This window comes from Parasteatoda tepidariorum, chromosome 9, assembly GCF_982258835.1.
Source record: "Parasteatoda tepidariorum strain Cologne lab strain chromosome 9, Ptep-v5.0, whole genome shotgun sequence".
Lineage (NCBI taxonomy): Eukaryota > Metazoa > Arthropoda > Arachnida > Araneae > Theridiidae > Parasteatoda > Parasteatoda tepidariorum.
In genome coordinates, this window is record NC_141763.1 from 94,514,771 (window position 1) to 94,537,443 (window position 22,673).

The window sequence follows — 22,673 nt, forward strand, 5'->3', positions numbered from 1 at the left end:
TGGTTAGGGCACTGGAATCTTATTTTATTTTACAATGTGGTATTGGTTATTATATCGTTCACAGTCAAAAGGAGGATCATGGAGGTTAAGGTTCCCCGATTTAATGACCAACGGCATGGTTCTGGTAATAACTGCGCACAGACCACCTTTACTTCCCTGACAAGCTGGTACTCATCGATCTATAGCCGGGTGGGCTTCAAGCAGCCACTGGGGATCGAACCCCAGTTCTTTACAGTTGAGTGCCTTAACCACTTAACCATCGTGACTCGGTTTGTAGTTCTCCTTATTTTTTTATGTCTTCTGATCATATCATTTTTTACGAATATAAATGCTAATTTTAAAATAATAAATGTAAAAAAATCGAAGTAATTGGATTTTTGATCCGACACCTTTTTAGATTAATTAATAATACTTATAAAAATCGCGTTATTAGATAGTTCAAACTTAAGGATGGTCTTCTAATTCATGGTTCAGGCATGACATTTTTTGCAGGAATCATTGTTATCTGCAGGATTCAGTGTTTAATTAATAATGCTAATAAAAATCCCATTATTCGATAGTTCAAACTTAAAGACGTTCTTCCAATACATGGTTCAGGCATAGTATTAGTTTTTATTTTATAACCGTTGTTGAACAGCCGACCCAATTATGAGTTTGCGACCTCTAATGTTCAACTCTGTAGCCTTGTAATTTTGAACCCAATTGAGAAGACAACGGAATTCCTGGATCAAGTATTAGGAAAAATTTCCCTTCATGGAAAGCTTTTTGATGGAACTAATCCGCAATTGTGTTACCTTGAGGGGAAACCCCCACGATTAGTCTGACGACAAGGGAGCTAACTCGTGATCTGTCTACCCCTCAGGATATTTCATTCAGGTAGTTCGTAGTCTCTACATTTCTAAAGAAATAGTTGTAGTTAAGTACAAAAATAGGGAAATTTTTCAGACCACTGCCTATACATAATGTTCTTAATGCATCCCCCCCCCCCAAAAAGAAATCCCGATAATTACAGGGTGCATAGCTAGCTAAATCTTTCAACAAAAAATAAGCACCTTATATGTACTTTTTAAGCTCTATATGCATTAACAAAATGCAAAATAATTTTCAAAGACTGCATGATCATGATAAAATAACTAGTTTCTGACAAAGAACTCTTTTTCCTGATCACATTAAGCACCAAAAAAAGATAGATTTTTTGGTTCGATTTCTGAAGGAGGAAAATGAAGCCGGAAATAGAGAATCTTAAAAAATGCTGCCAAGTTGCACTTGATAGTGCAAGAATAATTCCCCCTGAATCCAGCTCAGTATATGCACATGCGAACCTGCAAGCATGTAAAATGATTGGTGCTTTTATACACAACGGAACGACAGTACGTCGAAATGATTTGTGTTTGAATGATTTGGGAAAACGTTGAATAGAACAATGTGATAGCCACGCTTTTCATAATACGTGGCGAAAATCAGCATGATAAAGAAAAAAATTTCTCATTTTCAAAAAGGGAAACTTAAGCACCTTTTAAAAACACCCAATAAAAAAAGCCCATTTAAGGGCTTTTGAAAGACGAAAAAGCCACAGATTTAGACTAGCTCCTTCAATCCATTAGTTAGCGAACCTTGAAAGCTTCACGGCTGCGAGGGCAGGCTCTGCATTGGCAGCTTCCTAAAATTGTCAAATTGTATAAAAAGATAGCAAGTTAATTACAAGTTAGGACTCCTTTTGCCTCAATAACAGCAGCCACATGACATCAAGTTCACAGAAGCATTTAATAAAAAAGATTTCCAGAACATCAGCTATGGCTGGTTTTGTGCAATATTCTTTCACGCCTCTCTCTAAATCCAGAAAGATCTTAATAGAGTTTAAGCCTGGGCTTCTAGGTGGCTAATTCACGAGAAAGCAGAGGACTCCAAGTCCTACTTGTTCCCCAGAATACTTCATCTGCGCATAGACATAACATAATGAACAAATATAGTACACTGCGACATAATAGGTACAATTTAAATTGGCTCATTGAAATACATTGGTAAAACCTTAGTATGCTGTTGCCCTAGTACACATAAAAAGGCACGGGTCACACAATTTTCATAGCTTAGTCTCTCCCTTATTGTTTTATGCCATGCCCTCTGTTAAACAGAAAAGCTAAACAATTGACACACCCTGTCACAATTTCATCGTCTTTCTGCAAAAAATTGTTAGGCTTAGTTCGCCCTCAAATGCTGTCAACTACAACACTATCCGCGCAATTAAAACAATTCTTGAAAGAAGAAAAAAGTAAAAAATACGTTGATTTTGTTTTTAATATTCGATTTATAACTTGACTCACTTCACCTTATGAACTAAGCTGTTTATCCATTTATTCTAACATAGTTTTTATTAAATAATGCTGTTAATACACTATTGCTCATTCACAGAATTCATTTAATATAGACTGTTAATATACCTACAATAAATAAATTCATATGAAATAACATTGTTGGTGCAATTTTGTTGACGTACGAAATTTAATTTTAAATAAGCTGTTAATCCAATTACTTCAACTAAATTGATATTTAATAATGCTGTTGATTCATTTTTTCCTAATTACCGAATTCATTTTAAGTAACGCTTTGAATACACTTTTGCCTAGTCATAGAATTCATTTAAAATAACGCTGTCGATTCACTTTCGTCTACTCATAGAATTCATCTGAAATAACACTGTTGATATACTTTCGCCTACTTATAGAATTCATATTAGGAACACTGTTAATACACTTACCCCTAATAAATTCATCTGAAATAACACTGTGTTGATACACTTCCGCCTTCTCGTATAATTCATTTTAAATAACGCTGTTAAAACAGTTCTTAAAATAATTTCATATTTAATAAGGCTACTAACTCACCTTTTCCCATTTATAAAATTGGCTGTTAATAAACTACAAATCAAGTAAGCACAAATGATCGAAAAATACGAGTATTTATTTATACATGCTTTTATCACTTATACATAAAGATGGCTATATTCATTACACATGTTAAAAACAATAATATAACATTTCAACAGATAACATATCACCTTTATATCTCTAATGCTCTTTTAAGTATTAAGCATCATTTTATAAACAATCATTCCAAAACGCGTCTAGATAACAGAAGAAGAAATATTCATAAACTATGTACAGTTTTAAACTAACTCGAGAAAAGTTCGTCTAAAAAAAATTAAAACAGTTTGTGACATTTGTTTTGTGGACGTGGATGTCACCTTAAAGTTGCATACCAAAGTTTCAGTATCGAAACTGTTTAATATTTTGTTACAATATCTATATACCTACTCAAGAGTTACAGGCTGAGATTAATTATAAAAGCTCTCTTATTTTTGCCGAAAAATAGCTAAAATATTATTTGTTTTATGTTTATCTAATTATTGGCTAATTTAATATGAAAAATAAATGAATTCTGTATCCATAGATTCAGGAATTTTTTTAAAAAAAATAAATAGAATAAAGATATCTCTTTCTTAGCAAGAAATACTACGTGAAAAAAATCCACACATCCTATACTTAATATTTCATCGCGGCAAACCCCGCAGTGTACCGATCGCAAAGATACGGTTCCCAGTAGAACACCAAAGTCAATTATCACTGGCTGCGGTGAGTAAGCGGGTGGGTTTGATCAGTCTGCATAGGGACCGAGGGTTCGCGGTATCGTTCCTTATTAAACTCCTCTATCGTAAAGTGCTCGACTTCGCGCGCTGGTCGTCGGGCTAACAAAGCAGAAGAGCCACCCCCTCTGCAGAGGATCAAAATTGCAATGACATGCCTTCGGATCATCCTCATGGATGTTTCCCAGACCGTCGCCAATAGCCCATTGTGCAGCTCTAGTGCGACTTGAATAAAGCCTACCTACCAACCTTCATCGCGATAATGACGTGTCTTTGTCCACCCTTGGCGTTTAGAGTTCCCACGCAGCACTAAAATTGAAATTCCTGTAAAACTTGTTTATTTTGCTTTAAAAAATAATAATCACTTGCAATCAATAACCATATTCATTAATACAACAATAGAGCGCAGAGAATATTCCTGGAAGACGAGTTATATCGTCCGCGATGAAAGAGATTAGAGAATAATCTCCCAATCGAACTCAACCGTCAAAGGAGGTGGATACAGGGAGAAAAAATTCTAAAGATGCTTTTAATTCTCTTTGTTTTATATTGTTAAACAAATTGATGATAGATATTTATTCTATTTGGCAGTCTTTGGATACTCGTAAAATATAAAGTCTCCACCCAACCACAATTTGAGATCTTAACAGCAGTGTGCTGAAAATCACATTATAAGAAACACTATAAACGTATGTATCTAACGCATTATTTTTTTTCTCTCCATTATCTATAAAAATTATCCCTGCAAATTGCACACTCATAGAAGACAACTCTACTGGATTTATAAGTTGTTCAATTAAGATACTGGTTCAATAAAAATTCTCCTGGGTTTTGGACACTTAAGAAAATTCCCTTAAACTGAATAAGTTTGTAAAAAAATCCCCATTGAAATAGAATTTTTATACAGTTTATTACATTTTTGAAAATTATATTTTTACACAATTCATTACTTGCTCGTATATTTAAATAAGTATGACTAATACATAATGATGTAATCAGTCCTCATTAATAGCAATCAGTTTTTAAAGTTTTTTTGTTCCAAAATGTTCATTCTATTTTTATCCAGAAATTAATTTTTTAATTAATTAAAAAAAATATTTTAACTATCAATAATTAATTACTTGTCTATTACTATTCAAAATTATAAGTTTATATAATAAAAAAAAATATTTCAAGTTCATTTAATGTCAATCATAATTGGAAAATATTGCAGACCATTTACAGTTATTACTGTTATAAAGTTTTTGTATTTTGATTATTGTAAAAATCCTTAAAATACCCTATTTGTAAAATATTTAGCCTAATATGCAATAGTTATCATGAAATTTATATTTTGTTTTATCAACTGGATTTTATCCTATCCATGCTGGCAGCTGTGCACAGTCTTGAAGCAAATACTTTTAAAATTAGTGCGATACCGTTTCGAATTATAAATTTAGAATGATAATGACACTTGGACTAGTTAAGTAATTTAATCAACAATTAAACACCAATAATATTTTAATATTCAATTAGAAGTTAGCATTGTAATAAAATCACTAAAATGGCTCAGAAACTTACGCATCTATCACAGAAATATATGTATCAAATGGTGCCCTAACTTCTGACAAGGTTTCAAGAGAATTAAGTTAATACTTCAGATTAAGTCGTGGATCATAAACTTTTCAGAGAAAGCAAAGATCTATTACTTATCAATTTATTTTAAAAAAATTAAGGCCCAAGGTTTTTACGTTCTCTCTTTAGACTCACTAACAGGCGAATCAAAGTTGCGCGATTTTTCCCCTCTCCACATTTATCCTCACTCCGTCACCATGGTTACGAAAAATATTGCATTTTTTTCCCATGGCGACTGTATGTTTTAGTAAGAAGCAGGAAATTTGCGGATACCATGGTAATGGAGAGTGGAGAAGTTTTGTAATTTTTAGCTTATTCTATTTACTAACTATATAACGTTCAACGTTAACCCACTGTTGGTTCTGCATTTAAAAAGGCGTACTTAAACGCCTGTCTTCTCAGCATAGCAAACCCGGTTTTTCCATGCTATTAGATAGGGAAATAGTGTATTGTAGTGAAACATTCTCCCATTTTCTAAACCCTTAGTGGGTTAAGCTGCTGCACTTTATCACATTGAGGAGCCGGAGTCGGCTATACTGCGTAAAACACGGGAAATAAAGTACACATTATATTTGACGTGCAACGCAATGGTAAATTTGTTTTGCAAACAAGAACAATGGTTTTAAGTGAAGCTACTTTGAAAAGAGTTCCTTGCTTTCAATTTTTATAAAATATTTTACCTGGTATGCAATCACTCTGTTTTCATATTCAATTCCTTTCAAAAGAAAACCTCGTATAGAAAAGTGTTAGTATACAAATCACACCAAACTTCAAATAATATTTACAAAAATTCTTGGAATTTCTATTGTTTTTACAAGTATAAGGATTTACAAGGGATAACTCTGCGATGTTTAGGGGAAATTACTTCTTTGAATATTCTGGGTTGCAAAGCAACCATCAAGTAAAATCTATTTTGACGGGAAAAGTTAAGAATTTTATCTAACTTTTTACAGTGTCGTAGCGAGAAAAAAAATGAATTTGATAAAATTTCCCTTAAACATCCCATTTATATTACAAAATTTCCCCTAAACAGCCCATTTATACAACAAAATTTCCCCTAAACATTTCAGTGTTAAATTATGTATTATCAACTCTAGTAACATATAAACTAAGAAAACTATCTTAACGAAAAATAGATATTCGATTGTGTAATTTTTGTTTTTTTTACACTAAGAGCAATTAAACAGTAGTTATGCAAAATGTAGCAAACACACGTGTAAATTTTTGTCTAAAATATGAGGTATTAGTCTTTTTAAAATGAAGACTTTTAAGAATAAAAGTTCATCCCATCGAAATTCTTCTAACAAAAGAACGTATTGATTTAAAGCAAGATCTTAATTTGTTGAGAGTCTGTCGTGCTTTCAATTATGTTCAACCGCACTGATGGATAAATATTGGCTTACTAATCAATTGTATTGGACTAGTTATTGGCATTAATTTCGATTCATAAGTAGTAGCTACTAATTTATAGCTTATCCCCTGAAAAATACAGTTTTTGACTGTAAAAACAGCCCACTCGATGTTTGTTTCATTCGGTCTCGACTGGTTTCGGTGGTGGCTCCAGCTGTGGCGGTGGAGTATTAGATTCTGTCGCCAAGCTGAGCAAATTTTCAACGTCGTTGGGTCCTGGAATGATTAGGGTCTTGGCAAAACCCGCCACACTATTGGGGGTTTTGATTGTGACATTGGTACTATTGCCAGTTGATACTGGAGAAACAGTCATTGACAGCGTGGACACGGAATTACTGTCGACTGATGTTTCTTGAGCAGTACTGTAATGTTCCGATGAATCGGAATCGTTCCCATTTACCAACTTCTCTGTGACCCCTTCCTCTGCTTGTGGTACTTCTTTACTGGTGAAAATAGGTTTGTACAAAGCCTGGACTGATATTTTATCCAAACCAAACCTATTGCTGTCATCTGTAGTGACGGTCTTGGACATCCTCCAACTTGGATCGAGGGCTGGATGGGTACTGGCTGGAGGAGGACTGGGTAGTTTTTCGAAATTAGTCAGATCTGGTTTGATGACTGGAATGCTTATGGTGACGGGGGAGAACACTGAATTCGTGGTGATCTTGGTGGTGTGCTTATTGGATGATTCTTCATCCGTCTGTTTGGCAGATGCTAAGTAGGGCACATCATCCAATGAATCGTCATCTTTCAAGAAACCTTTGACCTCGATGACCTTTCGTATGGGTGTAGAAGTCTCAAATTCAACAGTTTCTTCGATAGCTGAAGCGTCTATGTCTGCTACGGTGGTGCTTTTCTTCGTTGTTCCATCGCTTTCAGCGACGATTGCAAGAGGGACCGAATCATCATCAACGGAGGACGTTTTGAGTTCGTCGTCGTGCAGTCGGCCATTCGTCAGCCCCAGTACTTCATCTAAGCCATTCTAGAAAATAAATTAGAAAGAATTACGGATAAGTTAGAGTTTTAAAAAGGAAGTTTAAAAAAATTTTGGTATTGGATGAACCACAACCTCGGTTTATTTTTCAGGAAACTTGAGGATTCCGTTGTTAAAGAACCTCTCAGATTCTGTGGTGAAATCCTTTATTACTCGAGTTTTTATCCCTATAAATTATTTAGGAAATTTTGCAACGTAATGATCAAAGTAGCTATAGATCTGAGGGTCTGGTGAATACAGTGGGTAGGATAGAATATCCCAAATGAGCCCTGAACAACCTTTATGAATTGCCAAAGATATGAGGTCACGTGTGAAACATGACCCTTTCCAATTTTAATTCAATTACTGTTTGTAATTTGTCGAATTGAGAGCAATACTTTTTTACTTCTATTTACACACATATCATTTTCTTTTAGTCACTCTGATATATTCAAGCCCCAAACCTGTCCATAGTCCAACTACCAAAAATAAACTTGAACTTTCCACAAAACACAATTATTTGTGTATTAAAAGTAGAAGGAAACATGTTAAATAGAAAATGAAGTGAAACGAATAATAAAACTAACAAGAGTATTAATACGTCTCTTAAAATATTTTTGAAAATAAAATAAAACGCAAGACTCATTATAGCTGCTAATTGTTAAGACTTTTTCGGAATTTTTTTTCTTTTTTTATTGCGGCTAAAAATTTGATTTAATCTAGAGCTCAAGTCTAGCTTTAACAAACATAATTTAAAATTATTTTGTCCCCCAATTTAACAAAATATTCCAATATCTTCTAACCAAATAATAATAACAATTCGATAACTAAATTTCTTTAATTTTATTTTAGTACCATTGGGAAAAATCTTCCTTGAGAAAAAATATAATAAAGTCAGAATCTAGTAATAAAAACTGACCGAAAATTAGGAATAATCATCAATCCTAGAATTAGTGAAATCAAGACATTCATTAGAAATTAGTCCCGCAGTGGACTGATCGTTAAGACGCGGTTTCCAGCAGATCACCGAAGTCAAGCATCATTGGCTGCGGTCAGTGTGCGGGTGGGTGACCACTTGGATCAGTCTGCGTACGGTGTGCGGTATTGGTCCTCGTTAAACTGTTCTACCGTAAAGTGCTCGACTTCGCGTGCAGGTCGTCGGGCTACCGAAGCGGGGGTGCCATCCCCTCTGCAGAGGATCAAAATTGTGATGGCATGTCTTCGGATCATCCTCAGGGATGTTTCCCAGACCGTCGCCAATAGCCTATTGTGCAGCTCTAGTGCGACGTAAATGAACTACAACAACAACAACATTAGAAATTACGCTGGATAAAATTTTAAAAAAATATATGCAGTAGTGTATCAGTCATAATGCTATTTTTATTATTTCTCTTTAGCTTAAAATAGTTGCAGTATAATTAAAAACGTTTTTTTTTTCAAATTATACATACATATTAAAATAGCAAGTAAGATTCTTTTACATATTCTTTTTATCTCAACAATTTTTGCTCTTTCAAAAGCTTGTTTGTATAATAAAAAAGTTAACAGTAGCTCATTATTTCATTTTAGAAACACAAGCATGAAATGAAATGTTTTAAACCAAATTTGGAAAAAATCGTGATTTTTTTTTTCGATTTTTTTTTAAATTACCGACGTTGAACAGCCGAACCGATTCATAGTTTACAACTATCAATGTTCAACTCCGCAGCCTTGTAATTAACACAACTCAGAAGATTAGGGAACTCCTGGACCAAGCATTGAGACCAACTAGCCTTAGAGAAGGACATTTTGATGGAATTAAGCCGCATTTGTGTTACATGGGGTGGAAAACCACGAAAACCTCCATGGTAAGCCTAACGACAAAAGGATTCTGACCCATAATTCGTCTACCACTATGGATATTTTACGTTAGCACTGTGGTTGATACGAGACGGTGTCAAAATTCGTATCTACCATACAGGGCTGGGACTCGAACCTGGCTGACCTCACTGGGAAGCGAACTCTCTAGCCCCTGAGCCACAGTGACTCTTTCGAAAAAATTGTAGTGATTGTATTTTGTACAGAAATGAGCTTCTCAGATATTAACTGAACAATTGCACATTAGGAGGTTAAAGCTAATATTTCAGGTAAGATATTCTTACAAACTCTCTAGAGAGTAATAATAAAAAAAAAATGTGATGTTAATCATGTATTTTTTTTAAACTTCTACATCATTTTATTGTCTTACTATTATTATTTAACCCTTTTAATCATGATTTTTATGTAGACCTTTTTTTAGACTGTCCATGTACACATCGAAAAAAAAAACATTTAAAAAGTATTCAATAATTTAAATGTTTTCTTATTGTGATAAAGAGCTTCGCATATTTATTTATTTATTTTGAGCTCTTTTGTTCTTTCCCCACTCTTGTGACTGATATTTAAGGAATTAAAAAACGTCTATAAATCCTACGAACCAATATTCAGGATGGCAGTATTCAAAACATCAAAACAAGTTTCATTCTCAGAAGAAACTATAAGGCTTTTCTATCAATTCGTCTTTCGCTCCCTTTCAGTTTCATTCAAAAATCATTAATTTTCATGGTTTTTACTAACTCTTCCCTCGATAATAATTCACCACATTTTGACAGCGTTTTTTCTTACATAATGTATATATTTTTCTTTATATTGTTTAAAAGGATATAAAAATATTTATTAAGAGTGGTCATTACGAACCACTCTAGAATTGAGATAAAGATTTTTTACTTACATCCCATCTTTTGAGACCGACTATTTCTGCTGTATCATTCGAGTCACTCTCACGGTCTTCGCCAAAATCTTCGAATGTTGGCGCTTTTAACACTTTCTTTTGCTTTCCAAGATTTTCACCAGGTAGACTTTGCTGTAAATACAATTGGAAATTAGATGCAATAGCTGATTCTTGTAACCAATGAGTTTACAAATAAACGGTCAATATATTCCTTTTATTTACTCTGTTTTGAAATAAAAATAAATGTAAACCAAAATGACTGCCGAAAATTCCTTTTAGTTTGATACTCTAACAAGTATATATTCTAAATTTAGTTTAAAATCGTACTTTCGTTTAAATTATTTAATTTCAAATTCATACTAAAATTTATTATATCGTTCGCAGTCAAAAGGAGGATCATGGAGGTTAAGGCTCCCCGATTTGATGACCAACGGCATGGTTGTGGTAATAACTGCGCACAGACCACCTTTACTTCCCAGACAAGCTGGTACTCATCGATCTATAGCTGGGTGGGCTTCAAGCAGCCACTGGGGATCGATCCCCAGTTCTTTATAGATGAGTGCCTTAACCACTGAGCTATCGTGACTCGGTTTGTAGTTCTTATTTTTTTATGTCGTCTGATCATATCATTTTTTACGAATATAAATGCTAATTTTAAAATAGTAAATGCAAAAAAATCGAAGTAATTGGATTTTTGATCCCACACTTTTTTAGTTTAATTAATAATAGTACTTATAAAAATCGCGTTATTAGATAGTTCAAACTTAAGGATGGTCTTCTAATTCATGGTTCAGGCATGACATTACTTGCAGGAATCATTGTAATCTGCAGGATTCAGTGTTTAATTAATAATGCTAATAAAAATTCCATTATTCGATAATTCAAACTTAAAGCCGTTCTTCCAATACATGGTTCAGGTATAGTATTAGTTATTATTTTATAACCATTGTTCAACAGCCGACCCAATTTTTGGGTTTACGACTACTAATGTTCAACTCGGTAGCCTTGTAATTTTGAACCCAATCCAGAAGACAAGGGAACTCCTGGATCAAGTATTGGGAGAAATTTGCCTTCGTGGAGGACTTTTTGATGGAACTAACCCACATTTGCTTTGCATGGAGAGGAAGACCACGAGAAACTCCCACGGTTAGCCTGACGGCAAGGGGACTCTAACCCATGATCCGTCAACCATTGAGAATATTTCACGTCAGAACTGTGGTAGATGGAAGCCGGATGCGGAATTCGTATCGACTGGGATTCGAACCCGGTTCGCCTCATTGGAAGGCGAACGCTCTATCTCCTGAGCCATCACGGCTCTATATGGATGGTTGATCGTGCAAAGCGAAGCAGAGATGGCGCTAGGGGTTAAAATTCGTCGTAAGATTTCCGGGTTACCACTTTCGATTGATTTTTACGCCTAAGTTGGAAAAGACATGACATCCAATATTGTTATAGCTGTAGTTATTACGATATAACGCGTTATTTCAATTCAAATTTCACTGAAACAAATGAGTTCGGAAGACTCCACCAGCATGCTATGATGCTATACAAAAAAAGTATTTTAAACCAATGTAGCCAATAAGGGATAACACTCAAAACATGGCAAGCTTTATTTATGTTGTGATATTCATTTTCTGAAATTTTTTTTAGGCTCACAATCTGTGAGAATTTAAAAATTACAGAAAACTCTTATGAACGGTAAAATTAAGGGTAAATTTTTAAAAAAAATTACAGTAATAAAACATCCTAGAACATTAAGTCTGTTCACACATCGCCTCGCAAACGTATCATAAGCAAAAGGATAAACCTGAATTTTTATAAATTTCTTCCGGTATTAGGATGCTTTTTATTGCTTACATTTGGTCAGCCCTCCATATAATGTTTAATTTGTTAAATCCTCTAACTGCTTCGAATAGCATTTGGCACTATTTCCTCTTAATTAACCCATGAGTTTTTAAATCTAAAATATTGTAGATTAAATCAATAATTTTGGAAATGCAAATTTAAACTCAATGCGTGGGCAAGGCCGGGATACCCCGGTTGGTAGGGCAGGGGGCTCATGTCCAAGGGGTCGTGGGTTCAATCCCCGCCGGCAGAAGACTCCCCGTGTAGTAAATGGAAACTGATGCACGCTAAAGTCACAAATTCTTCCATGCTCACCTAACAAATCGTACTTCTGGGGGTACCTGATCCAGGAATTTCCTTGTCTTCTGGATTGGTTCAAAATTACAAGGCTACGGAGTTGAACATTAGTAGTCGTAAACCCAAAATTTAGTCGACTGTTCAACGATGGTTTTAAAATAAACTAAATTCGTGGATAGGGATAGCCTGGTTGGACTCACTTTCGTGAGAATAGGAGTTCGAATCCTGCTGGTCAATGGCTCCCCGTGTAGTAAATGATGACTGATGCACGCTAAACTTGTCGAGTCACAAAGTCTTTCATGTTCCCATCACAAATTATACCGCTGAGTGTATTGAATTGGAGATTGATCGTTCTCTGGTACAGGTCAAAATTACGATCTGTGGGTGAGTGAATGGGTCCGCCTTATAAAACGGATGTGGCAGAAGATCCCCATAGATGGCGCCACTTGAAAACATGAACAATCGCACCTCCTCTGCCTTAATGGTCGACGATAAAAACAACAAACTAAATACGTTTTGCAAATCCTCGATTGATGGAGTACTATATTGTTAATAATCACACTGGTATTACAGTATTGCATTGTATAAATGTAGTGCTTCAATCAAATGAAATATACCTGTAAGTCAAGGGATACAGCTCTTTCTAAAATGGCCGACGATATGGATGTTTTCTTGTTGGCTTCGTGATCTAATTTGGTGAGATCTCCGAGAGACGATGCTTTCCTCTTCTCAGGGCTGGATGGTTCTTCAATCCTTGAAGCACTCACAATCGAAGAATTATCCGAAGATTCCAAATCTACATCAGGAACTCTCAATTCAGATGCGAATTCCGGTTTCGATTCCGTTTCCATTCCAAAAACAGGCTGTTCCGGATGCGAATCAGTCTGAAAATCAAAAGAATACATACATTTTTAAAATGTATAAACATATACAATAGGAGAGAACATTTTGATTTTCCTCCTTCATTATGGGAAATATAGCTAGGTACCAGAAAGAATTAAATAAAATAATTTTGAATTGCCCATTATTTGCTGGTATATAGAACCCATATAATAAAATAAAAATCCAAAACAAAACCAAAGAATGAGTAAATGGTAAAATGAAAAAATATTTTTTTTAAAAAATTAAGAAATAATATTTTTTTTTTTTTAAAAATTAAAAAAAAAAATTTTTTTTGTAAGGCAAATTAACAAATAACAATAAACAAATTAACGAAAAGATATCATCTCGATGCCAGCTCACACGATTATATCCAAAAATTGGATGATTATATATTTATATAAATATTACTGATTATTCGAAAAGTCTATATTTAGCAAATAAACAGACGGTAGAAAAAGTTTTTTGAAAAAATAGAAGCCCTCACTGAGTTTTTTTAACTGGTCTACACACTAATCCGTATGCCAATCACTTTCTGTGCAAAATACCAACAGTGTCTTACCGAGTAACCAGGCAACACCATAATCCGAACTTAGGTCGGAAACTAAAGTTCTATGAATTGCGGTAGGCTGATAAATATTTATCTTTAGTTTTGCTGCATATTTATTTAACCGTTATTTAACTAACGAAACGGGTCGAGATAACTTGGTTGGTAGGGCGTTAGGCCTATGTCTGAGAGGTCGCGAGTTCGATCCTCTCTGACCAAAGACACCCCGTGTACAAAATGGTGACTGGTGCACGCTGAATCTGTCAGGATGACAAAGTCTTCCATGTTCCCATAACAAATCATATCTCTGGGGGTGCTGGATTGGAGATAGATCGTGCTCCGGTTCAGGTCAAAATTACGATCTGTGGATGGTGTGTGAATGTGTCCTCTCTGTAAAACGGGCAGTGATGTATGTGTGTAGCAGAAATCTGTTCTTGGCCATAGATGGCGCCACTGGAAAACAAGAGGAAGCGCATCTCTCTCCCTTAAAATTGACTTGTTAGTATTGACCAGTTGCATACGGCAGCAATAACAAAAGAAACAAATCGCAAACAAAAATAACACCCATTTTAATGCTGACCCTTTGATGCAAAATTTTTATTATACATATTTTTCATACTTTTTTCACTGTTTTGTATTAATTTAGGTTCAAATAAGTAAAAAATATTATATTGTGCATTTTATGGTTATGAAATACAGCATGAAACACTGATATCGTTTTCTACGTTAAAAGTGCAATCTTTCAAACACGGTTCACTTCCAAACAATAACTTTTCAAATTTGCAGTTATTTAGATCAAAGAGAAAAAGCTATTCATCTTTGAAATTTCTTTAATTTACAAAATTAATTATTCAAAAAAATTTTGAATATGAACAAAAAAAAAAAAAAAACTCTTTTTTTTCAAGAAATTTTTTTATTTTTTTGATTTTACATTTTAGTACAAATATAATTCCGATAATCTAACATATTTTTTATAATTAAAAAATACCAAAAGAAGTTTTTTCTTATAACTAGAGTGTCATTAAAAAATATATGTAAGATACACCGGTGTCCCATTTCGGTCAAAGGTTAATAATGGGAGTTTGAGAAAAAAGGACAAAAAGAGTAATAAAAAAACAATAGAATGGAAATTTTAAATAAATTTCAAAATAGAGTGATTTTTTTCCTCATCTAAAAATAAGTGAAATATATTTTTATCCTAAAAAAATAGATGTAGGTAGAAAGGATACATTTTCAAAATTTTAAATCTGAATGAAAGTTTCGGTTGGGTAGACAAATTGAAAAAAAAGTTACAGGTCGAACAGAGCAAAATTAACAGTCACCACCAGCCATTGGTCGACTAAATATAACAAATGGCGATAAAAAACAGTCTACCAGTCGCCACTTTTCTTGCCTTCAATTTATGAGCAGCTTTTTTAATTATGTTTTTAAAAAATATAGATTTATAATAAATACTTCATTATGCTCTAAAAATTATTTCATTTCAAGCTTGTTTCCTAAAATGTTTCTACATTTAAGAAATGAACACTGTAATATTCACTGTTAGAAATTTCTCGGATAAAACGGCTAAATAACAATTTATTTAATTACTATTGTACCCTATTCAAACAAAACAGTCAAATAGTCATTAATAAGGTGGTATTCAAATAGTTAACTGTGAGAAAAACCGTTTATGAACTGCTTTCACCTAACTGATTGAACAACCGCAATTTCATAAGATCAACTAGGCCAGGGATGACGAACCAATGGCACGCGTGCCATTTATGACACGCGACACAATATTTTGGGCACTCCACAGATCACAATTGTTGTTACACTATTAATTGTTATTACACAAATGTTATTACGCTATGAAGCATATGTAACAATTAAATTAAAATTCACAAAAAACAAACAAAATATTAAACAATTATTAATAAAAAAATTAAAAATTAATACTAAAAAACAATTAATAACCGTAAAAAACAAGCTAACAATAAATAACTAGCAAAAAAAATCAACAGTCTTGCTTAAACTAACATCTTAGAACCTAATATAAGTTATTGGTCATCTGATCTGCAACAACAGAAGTCACATTGATGTTACTTTAAGTTGAATTACTTGTATAACTGAGACATTGCAAAATGTATTTTTTTTTCAATGTAAATAAAGAGTTTTGAGTTGATAGTATTTAGTATTATTATTTTCCTAATAATCATGAATTCAAAATTATTTGACGGCACGTCTATGACCTCATTAAGCAATTTTTTAGATAAAATGGCACGTTGGGGTGTAAAGGTTCGCCACCCCTGAACTAGGCCCTCTTAGCTCTTTTTATAGCCGAGAAGGCTTATCTTCCAATCTCATGGCCGATAGAACGGGGGCTCGTCCCATCGTTGACACGACAAATACCCCATTCCTTTTCACTCTTGAATTGTTTCCAGTGTCCTGTATTTTCTAATTTTTGGCCTTTGACTATTAGAATACGATAATCTCATTCACGCATAGATGGCAGCACCATAAAACCGCGTAACACAAAAAAGTCTAGTATTTCCCATCTCTTAGAAAGAAACATATAAACTAATTAAATCACATTAAACGGTTTTGATAAAACACAACTTAACCACAACGTACCTCCAACGCCTAGTTAAATTTCTTTTAGACGGTTTTAAAATCTTAAAATAATGCTAGTTGTAAATGGTGAAAAAAATCGTATAGTTTTGTATTCACAGGACAGATTGCTGACGGTTATTTTACCTTAATTTTAGAATGAGAATTCTGACAGTGTGGAAAAAGCTTTAAAAGATTTGCTTTACATTATCAAAAGTTTTTTTAATTGTTTAAAATTTTCAATTTTTGAAAAAGTGTCCACCTGTTTTTAAAAGTTTATCTTGTTAAAAAAGCTGCAACTAGCCACGGGATATGTCCTAATTTTGCCCTGTAAAACGGTTCTATGACGATGCATATAACTTTTTGATCATTTTATCTATATTTAGCAATGAGCGTGAAATGTTTATTTTACCGTTATATCCGGGGGTTGATCATCCGCCCTGTGTACCACAGCGGAAGTTTCTGTTTTAGTGGAGACGACAGGTGGGGGTGCAGGGGCTTTCCTTTTAGGGGTGCACATTTTTCGAGGTGGGGCTGTTGGCTTATGGGCGTCGCCTTCCGGTTCCGTCACTTTTTCTGCAGTAGACTGAGGCATAACGGTGTCCTCCACTTGTTTCGAAATTGTGTTAGCTTCCTTTGTAAATGCAACCTCACCTACATCTGGTAAAAAAAATTATCAGGAATTACATAATGTTAAATACATTGTTTCATTTCAGTTTACACAGTATTATACACTTTGTATAAGAGATTATATAATTTGAATATTTTACTTAAAAAAATATGATTCTTTGCGTTTTATAGAGATACAACTATAACTTTAATATTTCAGACTAAAATTTCCTATGTTTGAGACAGATAATGAAACTATAACTTTGAACTAATGTATGTGTATATATAGGATTTTTATTTATTAATATTGCAAAAATATTTAGTAAATATTTTAATTTAAATTTACGTAGAAGAACCTAGAACATGTAAAAATAAATGTATATAATTTATTTATCATGTATATATTTTTATGAAATACAAAATTATGTGATTTGAAAATTATGTGAAAAGAGCTTTGAAATATGAAATGAAAAGTTGCAAACGGAAAATGGAAAAATAAAGGTAAGAACTCATTTTTGTTTCTCCTCAATCACGTGTGACAAGTCTTGAAAATGGGCATAAATTTTTGAGAGCAAAAAATACGTCGACTGTTATTTTAAATTTGTATATTTTTGAAGCGAAGGATTTCTTTAATCAAGTAATAGATATGTTTTTATTTATTAATGTGCATAAATTTTATTAAATATTTTAGTTTGAAACATATAGAAAATTGTAAAATAAATATTTATAATATATTTATTATATATAATTTTTCTGGTGTATTTGAATTTATTTTGAAATACAATTATAATAATGTAAAAACAAATACAAAATGTTTTTTATTTATTAAGCATAATTTTTTATGATTTTAAATTTAACTACAAGCGCTTAGCATTATGTAAAATAGCTATGTAGGTTTTTTTTATATGACTTTTTTACGAAGCATTTTAAGTTTAATATATGTATATATTTATTATGTAGAATTTAATTAGAAACTAGTAGAATAATGTAAAAAATTATTACAAATATTTTTATTAACTAAGCAATTCACACATGAATCATGGAAAAAAAGAGCACCGGAAAAAAATCGGACCCAAACAAAAGCAGCGGAATAAAGAACACCTCATTTATATAATATATAAATTTTACCTCCGATTCGATTTGGGCCTTTTAACACTAATTTAATGTAATTAAATAAGTATTCGATCATGTTAAGATATTTTTTTTAAATTTATTTAGACACAAAGTTTAATTTGCAGTTGATAGAACGCAACTTTTACTACGTGTTATGTTTATAATATGTTTTTAATAGTAAATACATTTATATAATGTATAATAGCAATATTATAAATAGTTTACCAAATTAAAAATTGTGTCTCATAGTTCAAATTTTTTGATAATTAAAAAATAATTATAAAAGTGATTACAATAAGTGTAATTAGTAAAATTTAGAACCATTTTTGAAGAGTACTGATCAATTTGTTAAATAGAGTGAAGTGGTGAAGATTCTTTTCCGGTTAATTTATTAATTACTTTTTACAGAAATATCTAATTACGTTCAGAGAACTATTCAATTACATTAAATTCGGGTTCTACGAATTGAATTGATCATTATATTTATATAATAATACTGGGAAACAAAACTTTTTTTCTATACATAACTTTTAGCAATTCTTCGTTACTTAGCATCGCTGATTTCTAACCTGCAATCATTTACTCTCTCCAAATTTTTTTAACGACATTTTTTTGCTGAAATGTACAAGTTTCTTCTTCTTCTTCAGGAGCGCAACAGCCCTTTGCAGGCCTTGGCTGCCTCAACAGCACGCCTTCTCCAGCTCCCTCTGTCCATGGCAACTCCCCTCCATTTCTTAAGTTTTAGGACTTTGAGGTCGTTTTCGGTGTCGTTGAGCCATCGAGTAAGTGGTCTACCTCTAGAGCGGGACCCCTGAGGGTTCTTGAAGGTGGCAATTTTTACAGGGCTATCTTCAGAGCCTCTTCATAAATGGCCGAGCCTCCATAAATATACAAGTTTAGAAACGTTATACATGGCAGGGAGTCACATAAATGTTGCGACGAGCTTCTAGGGGAGTTAGGGCAGATCATCAGGATTAATATAGCAGACCCATGCCCTGAAACATCGCCATAAGCAGCTAGGGGCGCTTCCCCTATTATGAATTGTTTCTTCGGGTGCTTCTGAACAAGTCATAATAGGTAAGCGTCCCTGCCGAGTATCACTACAATTTCGAGCATGATTTTCTATGCAGTTTCAGTTCTGATGATGTGCCTTAACTCCCTTAGAAGTTTATCTCAACAACTAAGCAACCCTCTGTTATAATGTTTTTACACTTATACATTTCGGCAAAAAAAAAAGGCTGAAAATATTATTTTGAAATAAAAATTCTGCAGCTTTAGGAGCAAAACAAATTTCGGATTTAAAATCAGCACGCGCGAATTAGGCAGTACTACAGAAATTTCTTCCCCAGTGTGATTAATTTTAATTTATAACCAGCATTGAACTGCCTACCCAATTCTAAGTTAATGACTATCGGAGTTCAACTCCATAGCCTTTTAATTTTAAGCCCAATCCAGAAGACAAGCGAGTTTCTGGACCGCAAGGGGATTCTAATCCATGATCCGTCTACCACTGAAGAAATTTTACATCAGCACTTGGTCAGTGCAAGCTGGGGGCAGAATTCGTATCAGTTACAGCTGGGAATCGAACTTAGGATTTAACTTAGGATTAAACTTCGAACTTAGGAACTTAGGATTACCGCTGGGATTCGAACTTAGAACTTAGACGCTCTACACCCTGAGCCACCGCTGTTCCCATTTTATAACCGTAGAACAGTCGACCCAATTTTTTTGGCTTTACTACTAATGATCAACTCCGCAGCCTTGTCATTTTGAACCCAATCCAGAAGACAAGAGAACTTCAGCATCAAGTATTGGGAGAAATTTGCTTTCGTGGAGGACTTTTTGATGGAACTAACCCGCATTTGCGTTACATGGAGAGGAAGACTGCGAAAACCTCCCACGCTTAGCCTGGTGACAAGGCGACTCTTATCCATGATCCGTCTAGCACTGGGGATATTTTACGGCAGTGCTGAGGTCGGTGCTAGCCGGGCGTGGAATTCAAATCGACCAGCCATCGCTAGGATTCGAACCCGGCTCACCTCATTGGAACGAGAACGATCTATCTATAGGTTGAGCCACCACTGCTTCCATTGTAATTAATGAAGAGATTTCTTTTCCGGTAATTTTTTCTAGATTTTTTCTGACTCTTTTTTCCCGTGCTCTTTTTATCCCCACCTACATTCAAACATTTACTTAGAAAACCTTTTTTTTAAAAAAAGAATCACATAGGTTTTCCTCTTTATTTAATTTAAATGAACGTACTGTTGTTATCTGTGTTGTCTTGTACTTCCGTTGAATCTCTAATAGGCTTAACGGGATGAGTTATTTTCGTTTGAGAGATAGGAGCTTCAGTTTGGACATTAATTTGTTCTACTCGGAATCTGGAGCTTTTCACCTCTTTTTTGATGCATGGTGTTTCTTCTATGGTGGATGCTGAAAATGATATATTAGCTACTAAATGAATAAAATAATTTAATATTTAATCCTTTTATATATCAACACCTCTTATTTAAAAAAAAAAGCCAATGCATTAGAATTGCTAATACATTTTAAACACTTGAAAAATAATTATAAAAAATTTACTCTATAAAATTAAAAATTAATTGGAAAAAAAATGGATTGTTGCATTTTTACAGCATTACGCAAAATAACGAAATATTGATAATTTCATTTCTGTAACTAAAAAATAACATAAAGATTCAAAAATTTCAATTAAATTCGATTCAGTCATTAAAATTCAAAAATTTTTTATTCATATCTCTGAAACAAACGAGTGCATCTTTGTTAGCAACAAATTGAACTTCAATTCGAAAAATTACCTCTTATCGCCATGTACAATAAAAACAGTTAAACAATATGCGTCGAAATAGTAATAGTAATAGTTGCCGAAATCGTCTTTCGAAATTCGTTCGTGGTAAAAAGCATATGCTTTTTGTATTTGTTGCAGATATGTAACACGGTGACATAAAATGTAAAAGTCAGAAAAAGAATAAAAAATTTGAAACTCTAAAAAAAAAAAGCTTACGGTTATTTTCTCTTACTCCCACTAAATATGCGGTAAGTTACAGCTACAAAATTATAGTTGAATACACTTAGCAATAGTGTTTATTTTCTTTACTATATTACAGTACGCAATTAATAAGTTTTTTTTCTTCTTTTTTTTGGTTTTACACCTGTATTAGACTTTTTAAATTGATATTTCTCGCGAACTATTCACCCAATTACCTCCACCCCTTAAAATCATGTACACAAAATTATGTATTTTAGCATTCATCGGAAGTATTGAATCGGCAAAAAAGTAATTTCGGTTTTTTTAGTGTAAAATAAAACTTAACTTTTTCCTTAAAAAATGAACTTTAATCAGTCTAATATCTTCCAATTCTGTTCAATGATTTTTTTGGCATCTTTTTAGTAACTTCATGATCCTGACTTATAAAAGTCCTTAATAGCAAAAAAAAATTAACCAAGTGTGAATTGAGATGACAGTTATTTCTGAAATTTTTACCAGTTAAAAAGCTTTGTAAACTTTGAAATAAATAGTACTCCGATGGCTCAAAGTCGGGGCTAAATCGAGGAATAGCTCAACCCGACCAAGCTCAAATGATTTTGTACGTGTTACCAAAGATGTGTGAGATTCCTTTGCGATTCTCTATATAGTCCCGACCTTGCACCATCGGATTATTTCGAAGTATTTCAAAGTTTACAAAACTTTTTAATTGGTAAAAATTTCAATAATAACGATGATCTCAATTCACACTCAGTTGAGTTTTTTGCTGATAAGGACCAGAAGTTCTATGGGTACAGGATCATGAAATTACGAAAAAGATGGCGAAAGATAATTGAACAGAAATGGAAGAAGCTTGATTGATTAAAGTTCATTTTTCTATAGTAAAAACTGAGTTTTATTTCACACTAAAATCCCAAAATTACTTTCTTGCAAACCCCATATTTTTCGTTTTCGATTCATTCACCCTCTTAATGATTCCCACTAATTATTAAGTAAGTATTATCTTAAGTGTTTAACTCAAAATATGAAGATCTTTATCAGAAATGCTTGATTTTTGAACTAATTGACATGTGGATATGAACTTATATTGAAATGTTTCTAGTACTTTTTGGTACTACATGAATAATTATTTGAGAATCCTCTTATGGAAGTTGCAATTTAATTTTCAATAAGTTGGTGTACTACTTTTCGAGTTACTTTCAATTTATCTCAATTATAGTTCAATTTATTCACCTACTAAATGATTAGCCCTTATCTTACTTACTACATCTTGAGTGTTTAACTCAAAATATGATTTTTTTTTAAAATCATAAATGCTCCTTTTTTTAATTAATTGACTGTCGATAAGTATTTATATTTAAATATGTTTCTAGTACTTTTTGGTTCAACATCAACAATTAT

General features: G+C 33.2%; 1 protein-coding gene across 1 annotated transcript in view; it reads right to left on the reverse strand.

Annotated features, from left to right (window-relative positions):
• Positions 1 to 5,558: 5,558 nt before the first annotated feature.
• The window catches only part of LOC107442137 (uncharacterized), a 136,748-nt gene continuing 119,633 nt past the window's right edge, over positions 5,559 to 22,673 (reverse strand). The window contains exons 8-12 of the mRNA XM_043047815.3: positions 20,528 to 20,698; positions 16,956 to 17,203; positions 13,146 to 13,412; positions 10,387 to 10,518; positions 5,559 to 7,646 (exon numbers count right to left, since the gene is read on the reverse strand). Coding sequence (XP_042903749.2) covers positions 6,783 to 7,646; positions 10,387 to 10,518; positions 13,146 to 13,412; positions 16,956 to 17,203; positions 20,528 to 20,698 — 1,682 coding nt within the window. The 3' untranslated portion in view covers positions 5,559 to 6,782. The remainder of the gene's footprint in view (positions 7,647 to 10,386; positions 10,519 to 13,145; positions 13,413 to 16,955; positions 17,204 to 20,527; positions 20,699 to 22,673) is intronic.